Here is a 10535-nt window from a genome sequence, read left to right on the forward strand (position 1 = left end):
TTATCCACAGTTATCTTTATCGTCATCATTATTATGATTTTACATCTCAGCAACACGTTATGCAGAATAAAAATGCTCTCTGTAGAAGCAAAGCTCTTTAGATGGAGCAGCAGGTGATTGGTCGTCATGAGCCGAGGCATAGAGCAAAGTTAGAGGCCCAGAGCGTTACAGTGCATTCAATGTTGGATGTGTTAGGGCACAAAGACAGGAGAAATAAAGACAAAGGGACAGAAACATTTGAAATGATGAAGGCACTTGCAAACAACAAGGTCATACAAAATGTAAACCATACTTTGGTGTTTCTATTATTTTACCTATTTAGTTAAGATTTCATTAAACTCTTCTTTTTTACCTTTATACAAAATGAACCAACACAAAGAGGAAAATTTTGGGTAGATAATAAATATGAAACAATTTAAATCATACTCCAAACCTCTCTAAACTTAAAAGAAAATCAGGTTTGAATTCGAACACTAATACCAAGCTTGTTTCCTAAATATTTAGTCAATGCTGATCCATAGAAGAAACCATAAAGTGCATCTTTGGATGGATGGGAAAAACAACACTGAATGGAAATGGTATTGACTCTTCTAGTCCATAAAGAATTAATGAGCAGTTGCTCAACGGTTTGGGTTACACTCAAACAAATTGCTCCTAAATTTAAATAGTTGACTGGAGTGAAAACAAATAAAATACGAAGAAAAAATAAAATCATACAACTAAAAAGATATTAACCATAAACAAAACATTTAAAATGATAGCTGTGCGTTCTGCTTTCCAAAAGGCAAAACAATTAAGACAAACTTCCACAAAGGCACATTTCCAAAGGCAGATGTAGCACTTTCTTGCGCTTTTTCATACTGTTAAAAAAAAACTAACATTATTTACCTCCATTTTATTTAAACATTACTGGAACAAATATATTTGAGCAAAACCATTGGCAAGAACCAAAAGTGACAAAATGGTAACCACAACGACTAACTTGCACAAATTAATTATTAACTGATATTCTGGATTTCAGTAAATAGACTTAAATCAGCTTATGGTCCATAGAAAGACATTGTCCTCCTAATAATTTCACTGACTTCAGTAGGGTTATTTAGAGCAAAAATCAGTCAAGTTTAAGGACAGTAACGCTTAGAAGAGTTTAAACTGACTGTGCAGGACGGGAATGCCCGTCCTAACCACAGTATGTCTTTAAAACACTTCCCGCTACAAAACATAATGAAACAAGCAGGCAGATTCGGCATGTGACAACTTGGTCGACAGCACAAAAATGGTAAATAGCAAACAAGAGGGCAGAGAAAAGAGCAGAAGGTGTGTGTAATGAGAAAACCACTCTGCCGCTTAGGTGCTAAGCAGATCACTGTTGTTCTCCATCGGAGTCTTCTTTCCATTTAATTTAACGTCAACCCCAGCAGCAGTGAAATTATTCACACTGGACTACCGGGATTTCAGAAAGGAGGGGATTGCTATCAGTGTGAATATGTGTGTATTTGTGTGTGTGTTTGCGCGCTGCCTGCTGCTCCTTTCGACATGCCACGCTCCCGTTCTTTGGGTTTCAGGTGAGGGCCACATATGAGGGTCCATAGTCACTCCTCACAGAGCCTCGTCTCCAGCTCTCACATAGTCCAATCAGTCCGCCTTACTGTGGTTGTTGTTGAAGATAGTGTGGCCATTCTGCACGTGGCCGTTTTTAAAGTTTGCCCTCTGCCCGCGGTCGTCTTCATCTTCCGACTCGGTCTCCTCTTTGTCGCTCCGCTCATCCTCGACAATCTCCTGTGAAAGTAAAAACAAGGGATCAAATTTGTACAGTGGTTCGGTTTGAGGTGAAAGTGTAACATGGTGGTGGCGGTGTGGAATTGAAAGTGGCGGTTCATACATTGCCTGGCAGGAATTTGACGACCATGCGCAAGATGAGCCAGGCCCAGAAGATATGCAGAGCCTGCAGCACAAACATTAGCCCGTTGAAGAAGTAGAAGCCGAAGAAGGGGGGGTAGAGGGTCAGGGGATACACCCACGTCGTGTATATGATCCTGGACGAGAGAACAAAAGGCACAACAGAGAGTCCAGTCAGAACCACCTACGGTCCCCATCAAAAGCCCATTGAGATGGGCCAGGACTGTGCACAATGTGTCTGTTGTTACGTTTCCATCACATTGTTTTAAGCAAATTCATGAAATATCTCCAAAATGAATCGGTGTGTGATTCCTGCCTGTATACCGATATATTCATGAGGACATGATAGTATTGTATAAATAAAATCAAGCACAAGTAACTCTGATAAATCATTGCTGCTTCCCTCCTAAGATGTCATTTTTGTTTTCTTAATGAATGGGAGGGGGGTGACACATGAATGTATTATCTACAGTAGTAGTTAAAGGGTGAAGCTGGTATTAATCTTTTTTATTCTTATTGTCAAAAACTCCTATGAAAACATCAAAACCAACAATGTGTAAGTCCATCTCTGTATACTTCCAGACTTCCCTATCCCATCTATGGCACACAGCCCCAAGCCCAGTTGTTTCTAACGAAGACCTAAATCTTAACAACAACAACTAAAAAGTTCACAAATATATAGTTTTATTTTTAAAAAGAGGTTACGTAAACAGCTGGGCACAGTAGTTTTCAGCAAACATTACTCAAAGAGAAGTAAATAGTGCATTTGATGGGGACTATTTTCAGCTGCGGATTAATACAATTTGATGAAATAGTAAGTACTGCGAATGTGAGTTTGACATAAAATAAACTATAGTGCCCATCTTCATCATAATGAACTCATTGAGTCTCATTGATGTGTTAGTAATATGTGTTAATAGTTTCTGGAGAACATGTAAGCTCTAGGGCACAGAGATATTATTTTTGCCTACTCAGGCAACACTTACTGTAAATATAAATTCATTGTTTGTCTGCCTTTTCATGGGATGTTGACAATAAGAAGAACACAAATATTAGCAACTTTATCCTTTTAAGGTTCACGTAAAAGATCAGTTTCTATCAGCCAAATCTTCTTCTCTTCTGATAGCTTTTCATCCCGAGTCTAGCATAAAACCCATTTTTTAAGAAAACCTTTTTCAAATTTCCTGCATTTCTATTTAGATTTTTTAATGCCCATAAATACATGGACGCTTTATAAAGAATGATTGCTGGAAAAAAATTCTGTGCTTTTATCAAAATATGTGCAACGCAATAAAAAAAAAAAAAGGAAATGCTGCACAAATTTCTCAACTGTTCCTATCATATGGTACAATCAGCGACTCATAGTTAATCTGAAGTAACACAATTTTTACCAGAATGGGAGGATTACAAGGCGGGTGACGATGAAAACTGCAGCAAACACGGTAAAGATGAGGTTGCAGGTTCTCCTCCAACCGGCGTAGTTGAACATTTTGGCTGACTGGAAGGAGAGACAGAGATACAGTGTGTGACATTTGCATCTGTTCTCCTCTAGAGGGCAGACAGTGAACTGTGTGAGGTGTGCAGTGCTCTCGCCTTAACATCATAATTTAGCAACTTAGCAATGCTAAATGTTATGAAGACAGGAGGAAGGGCAGCACATATGTTGCTTTAATCATGTATACCGCTGTGTGGTTGTAATTAAAATCCCTGTTCTAGGTATTTATAGAAAAAAATTCTCTTTCTTTTTTATTCAAAAAACAGCTAATTGCAGTGTTGTTTTGTAGCTAATGCAAAAATAACTATTTAATTGACTTAGGCCATAAATCTAAATTAAAATGTTTCACATTATTACTGATACGTGTAAAATAAAATCACATTAAAACCAATTTGTTATCAGTGATCTTTCTTCCTGCTGTGTTAGCACGCTGGCATACCTCCATCAGATAGTCGGAGGCATCATGCACTAACATGATCAAAGTCCCTCCCCTGATGTAGTTCACCACCCAGGAGAAACTGATGAGGACAATGGTGGCTATGTGGTGAATTATCTGCTCTTTGAAATCCTGGAGAAAAAAAAAAGGAACAGAAAGAGGCGGTGTAAAAAAACAATATCCAACTGTGTATGGTCACTTATTGATCAAGCTGTAAAGATCGGTCACTGATCATCGATTGGTCATAGTGTGTGTCTGACTAATGTTGGTTTTACAAATGATTAACTCTTCACACACATCTTACGGCTATAAAAAGAAACTAAATCCTAAACTTAACAGAAAGTTACAAAACAAATCCGCACATAGAGGCTGATTACAATAGATCTCCTGAAAAAGTCCAGAAAATCGTTGTTTTGGTTTAAAGGATTAGCTCCTCGCATTTCAGAGCTGGGGTTATAAAACCTCGCAGTTTGCTGACAGGCTTTAAGGTCTGACACCTTTTCACAACAACATTTAGACCTGTGGACAAAATGGTCAATCTGTCCCTCCACAGTGTGACGACCCACAGAGCTCCGGTCACACATTAACTCACAGGGTGCCTCGAGATGCAACCTCTCCGACTCGAGAGACAGTCTGTTGGCTCAACTCACCCTGACTTTACCAAACAGACAAAGTGGAGCAGACGAGTGGAACTGAACATCACGTTTTAATGGCGTTTTGAATGCTAACAGCTCCCCTCAACACAATGCATGCAGTGTGAGGACGTCTTAATGGGGAAATCAATGTCTAAACCTCAAAATACACTACCAACACAACAGATCATTCTCATTATTTTATGCACTTAGTGAGTATTCTCTCTTCATGGAAGATTTCAGAGGTTTTATAGTATAGCGCTAACAAAGTTTAGGAGACAGCTCTGTATCACTTACCTTGCGTTTGACATCTGATGCTACGCTAAAAAGCAGCGAGAGATAGAAGCCTAGTTCGATCATGTAGTACCAGTACTGTGAAGGCAAAAGTGGCTGCAAGAGAAAGAAAAGCTGTTAGAATAACATGCCACAAATAATTTTACTTATGAGTTAGTTAATGTATTTACTAAATGAATGATGGAACTGCTAAAAGATATACTTTCATACTTTTCAGCATATCAAAATGGCGTATAAATTGGTTTTACAAAGACACAATATGAAAATGTTTCAATCTAAACGTAATTGAAGGGGATGTTTCAGGTGATGACATACCATTTTCGGGAAGCCATCCCACATCAGCTTCATATCATAGAACCATGGTTTCTGAGGAGAGAAATATAATCAATATTAATGAGGATTTGAGTGTCCAACACAACACCACAAGAACTCAACAATGCACAAACAAATACAAAGTGGAAAACAATGTCTGAGCGGTATCCAATAATGTGTCCACTACAGTTACAATGTAGCCTCACATTACCCTACTCCTCTCTCTACTCCTCTCATGTCAACCCTCCCGTTTTCCCCGAGATTCTCCCATATTTTTTCGTTCTCACCCGCTATCCTCCGATTTAAATGTTTCCCCGTAAATCTCCCGTATTTTTAACCTTTATAAAATCAAATAAAAACCTGCTGTGTTTGTTACTTTCTCCTCTGGTAAACATGTAGACTGTGCTTCTTGCACAAGGATAGAAAATGAAAACAATCCACTGAAATGACCACTATAGCCTCCTAGTATTAAACCACTTGAAATTATAATGAATATAGTAGCCTAACTATAAGTAATATTAACAATATATACTAACAGTATAATATGGAATTAACATTGTACGTATTTTCAAATCTCACTGAAGGCAGTTTTGACTCCTATCTGTAGACCCTCTCACTCTCTCCACTACTCTCTCTACCCTCTGAAGCCCACAGAACCTGCTTGAGCTTCCCAGAACAAAAAGCAGCTACAGTAGTTTATCATTGACTCAGGATACCTGTGCTCCTTTATCTCCTACTTATTTTGGCTATAGCCTTTTTTGTTGCAGTTTTTATGGTTGTAGTAAATTTATAAAGATGCTGTTTGTTCTATTTTTGTAGTTTATTCCACAATAAAGCTATATTTGTTACTACGTAACCAGGCAAAGGCTGCTATGGTTTAAGGCTCTAAGACAGATTGAGCAGAATTTGTTGCCCATGTTTCCAATAAAATAAACAGTTGTCATTTCATGATACTTTATCATCTGTTAACTTTAACACTTAATACATTGTTTTTAGGACTAATTAAATAAATATACAGTATACTGTAGAATGCTACATGATAAATAAAAGGCTCCAAACTGACCCAGTGATTGGTATCGGCCAATACCGCTTTCAGCGATCGGCCCAAAAAATCCTGATCGGACCACCTCTAACAAATGCTACCAATGCCAACCAGATTCTGACGCAGTACTCACGTCAATAAGGGCTGCCAGGCCAGCAAAGAAAGCAAGAAGGTAAAAGGTAAATCTCCAACTGTAAGAGAATGCACAGCGATCTCAGAAATCCAGGAAAACATAATTTCAGACAGCACACAAACAACATCCCGCCTGTATACAATGTTCAAACAATAATAATACCTTTACTTGTATAGCGCCTTTCATGCAAACACACAGCATAAAGTGCTTAAAAAAACAAGATTGGATGGAAATAAACAAATAACAGTAAGTAAAAATGCAAAAATAGCAATAAGAGAAAAACAAACAATACAAAACAAAACAGGTTGAACACAATACAATAAAACATTAACAATGATAACAAAACATTTAACCCAACAATGGCACAAAGGAAAAACAACAGGACATGTCCCAACTGTGCTCATGTTGGTGCTGGATATTCCTGTCATCAACCTGTGCTCTGTGGTGTTTAAAAGTTTTGACAAACTTTTTACTTTAATTTACATTAAATCAAAAGTAAATGATAGCCTAACAAAAAATAATTCACACATCACAGGAAAAATAAAAATTCCAATCACTAACATTAGGGCTGACCCCCAATAGTCGAAGATTCAATGGGCGGAGCCTGATTCGACTGTCAATCTCACAGTTGAAGCTTTGCAGCGAAACAAGGATCATGCCATTTTCGGGGGTGCTCAACATCTGATTTTACACAGAACTACCAGTTTTTCCCCAATAAGTTAATATACAGCCTATTACAATATACATTTCAACGTTTAATGCTGTAAATAAACATGTAAAAAGAATAAAACTTTCAATAAATGTTTTTAAAGTGCGTAAATAAATCCAAAATTGTAACCCTAACCCTGGGTCGTCAGTGCGCATGTGTAGGCGTAGCGTGCGTGTGTGGTGGCGGAAGAGGAACACTTGCTGAAGAGACTGAGCCCCGGCTTCACTGGTGTTATGCAGAGTTTTCCGCACCTCACCGGACTTTCGGATAATTTATCACCATTGATGAACCACACAAAGAATATTAAATCGTTTTTAAATAGCCAGCTACTTGAAATAGACCCGTGAGGAACCGCGATGTGCATGTAGTTGTCGGCAGCACGGAATCCACACAAAACTCTGCACAAGACCGGTGAAGGACAGGCGAGAGAGAGAGAGAGTAAAGGGTCTTCAAAGAGACTCAGTTTAGCTGCAAATTTACAGTAAGTTGAATGAATAGAGACTGCAGCTCTGCAGCTTCTCAAGATTAAAGCAGAGCTACCATGTGTAACCCCCCCCCTTCTGATTTGACTATGTAAATCCTTAGTCAGGGAGAGCCCTAATTAACATGTATGTCACTTATTAAAACTCAGCAAACTCAACACTGAATCACTTTGGGCAGAGAACGCCTTTCTGATCAAGGATGGGAAACACCTGGATATTACAGTCAATGTGCTTTAGGTTTTGCAACATTCTTCTGCGTGAACATACAGTAAATATCCTCCTATTCCTGTAGATTGTTTTGCAACAGCATTTTGAGGAATGCTTGCTCCAATTTCGTGGGTGTTGTCAGAGTTGAAAGCCAATGCTCAGATCAGGAGCACCTTGAGGCATGTAAATCATTTCAGATGTTCTGTGGTAGCAGTAGGTACCAAAGCCTCAAAACATATGAATATTTTTCCCCAGGTAAAATTATTTTGTAATTCACAAGAAAAATGCAAAGATTAGAGCAAAGTCTGAAATAAGATACATGATTTTGCATTGCAGACATTTTTGCTTTCCTACGCTGTATCTCTAACTTGCGAGCACTTGCAGAAAAAGGTTTTTAGATTTGTGTAACCATTTCACCTCATGTTTCCAACAATGTTCGAACACAGAGAAATCCATAATTTTATTCAAAATGCAGTGAGTTTCATTTGGTTGCCTGTCAATGGCGTCCCCTTTACAAGCACAATCCCCTTTACACCCTCTAGCTGCTGCAACTTCCGCGGAAACACTGTAGCGAACGTGACTATACATAACATGAATAAAGGTTTAATACACATGAACATGATTTTTGCTTGAGTCATGTCAGATAGATTTTCATCAGCAATGGTGGTTAACAATGAAGACTCTCATGATCTCATGCTTCTTCACAGCGTCTTCAAACTACGCCTTTTGTTATTAGGTGCGTTCAAGAAGACGGCGGCTTACTTTCGCCGACTTGATGTTCTAACGTGAGCTGCAGGTGACTGCAGGGGTGGGATATAAAAACGGCGCCATCAAGACGGACACATTCTACCTACGTCAGCTTGCTGTGAGCTTATATCAATGACTGATCCTACGGCATTTGCAAAGAAAAATGCCGCGAGACTAGGCAATAGTGTGGTTCCAACTTTCTGTAGCCAGGGAACGACGCCTGCAGCCGCCTTGATCCCGTGAGGTTTAAATGTCATGTGACACGGTGAGGTTTTGCAGCACCGGTGAAAAGTTGAACACAATTTCTAACCAGCATGCCTTATTTTAAGTCCAGCATGCATCACGTTAAGTCAGCGCTGCGCAATGCCGAATGAAGTCAAACACACCTATTGTTTTGACGTGAGAGACACCCTAGAGGCAGAAATGACACACTGTCCGTTAAAAGAATGTGGAATTTGTAAAAGCAAATCATGACCTCTGCAAAATCCCGAACTGAAAATACACTCAATTACAGAATTAGAACAACATTAAAACAATATTTCCTTGTCACTTAATGCTTAGTGATCCCATTCAATTTCCAATCCAAACAAATTGTGGGAAAGGAATAAAATTTTTTATTTCAAAACGAGTAGGGGAAAAATAAGCATCCTTTACATCTACTTTAAGATTAAAAGCAGCTTATCAAAGAAAAAACAGACAGATTAGAATGAAAGACAGAAAATTGTTTGGGGGTAAGGGGGTTGATGAATTTGAATTTGAGCTACCTCGCTTCCCGAAATTTTGTGAGCTTGCTGGGCCGGTCCTGGTTTCTCCGCTGCCTGAACCACCTCTGGACCTGTCGCACCGTACAGCCCGTCTGTTTACTTAAACTCTCTATGGAGCTCTAACAACAAAAGGCAGAACAAGGAAAGAAGAGTCAGTGTTGTCTTTAATGTTAAGACTTGGCTGTGAAGATTTCTATCATCTTGCCATAATCGTACATTTACACATCAACACACCAACATCTCTGACTTTTATGATCAGGCTCAAGTTGCGCTACACACAATATGCTAGTTTCTAAAAAATATGCAGGATGATTACCTGTGGGGGATGCTTTGATGTAGTGCAGAAATAGGACTCCAGGACGGGATTATGAGGAGCACGAACACACTGCTTGTCACTCACTCCCAGCAGTGAGGCAAGAGGGATCGCTACAGTCCTGGAAAGAGGACAACACAGTGGGATTGTAAATAATTGCTGGGACATCATCTCATATTTGTCAAAAAAAAAACATGCAAATCAATTGAGATGTAGAGGTAAATATGGCAGGCAAATGTGACAAGACATGCATAGCCATTGCTGGAGGGGACTCACCTCTCGAATATCTGTCTAATGACCAGGAAGCAGAGAGCGATGGGTACAGTAGCCCAGAGGTCCCGTGGTTTAGGGAAGACTTTGCCATCGTGGTCCTTCAAATCAGCCCAGCCGTGGCCTTCGGGAAACCAAATCCAGTCCGCCCATATCAGCTCATTCAGCCGGGACAACATCCTAAAGACGAAACAGTGCGAGAAAAGGATTTGAGGGTTTTTTTTGTAGCATGTGGAAGGAAATTAAGAGGTAATAAAAAGAAGTCTTTGTCTGCCAGAGATCTCCATTCAGACTTTTCATTCCATAAATTCAGCAACTCACTCAGCTGTGACAATATCCTGAGAGGAAGGATAGGTAACAGAGAGGGCTGAGAAGAGTGAGTATTGATTGGAAGTGATTAATCTCAATGGGCAACTTCCTGTTCCAAATGAAGGAGAATGATGAAGGGGAGGATTTTGTCACGCTACAAACACAATTCAATCAGAAAACCTATGAGAATTTACTTGGAGCTCCAACCTTTTTCTATGCCTTCAAAAACATCGACTATCTCTGCAGCTGGATAACATGTTTACTCCAGACACACACTCACTCCTGCGTTCACTCATTTTCTACTCCCTAAATAATGGATGCTCAATAGTTTAGTCAACGGCAGTAAATTGAGATAACGGACTGTGGGATTGTTAACATAAAGTAGTGTACATGCAGTCATTGTGGAATATGTAGACAGTAAATGTAGTGCTTTACCATTAACAGAACTTCTATATTGTAACCCTCTGAAGGAAATTGCATAATTAACACGC

The 10535-nt window shown here is 39.2% G+C and overlaps 1 protein-coding gene across 1 annotated transcript; it reads right to left on the reverse strand.

Annotated features, from left to right (window-relative positions):
* LOC123967167 (ceramide synthase 2-like) lies at positions 1-9933 on the reverse strand. The gene is made up of 10 exons (XM_046043203.1): positions 9742-9933; positions 9469-9586; positions 9153-9271; positions 6244-6301; positions 5072-5122; positions 4760-4852; positions 3834-3962; positions 3291-3397; positions 1883-2036; positions 1-1779 (listed from the first exon to the last, which is right to left on the reverse strand). The coding sequence occupies exons 1-10, from the start codon at positions 9912-9914 to the stop codon at positions 1636-1638; spliced, it is 1146 nt and encodes a 381-aa protein (XP_045899159.1). The 5' UTR covers positions 9915-9933; the 3' UTR covers positions 1-1635.
* Between the last annotated feature and the right edge of the window lie 602 nt (positions 9934-10535).

Source organism: Micropterus dolomieu, unplaced genomic scaffold, assembly GCF_021292245.1.
Source record: "Micropterus dolomieu isolate WLL.071019.BEF.003 ecotype Adirondacks unplaced genomic scaffold, ASM2129224v1 scaffold_95, whole genome shotgun sequence".
Lineage (NCBI taxonomy): Eukaryota > Metazoa > Chordata > Actinopteri > Centrarchiformes > Centrarchidae > Micropterus > Micropterus dolomieu.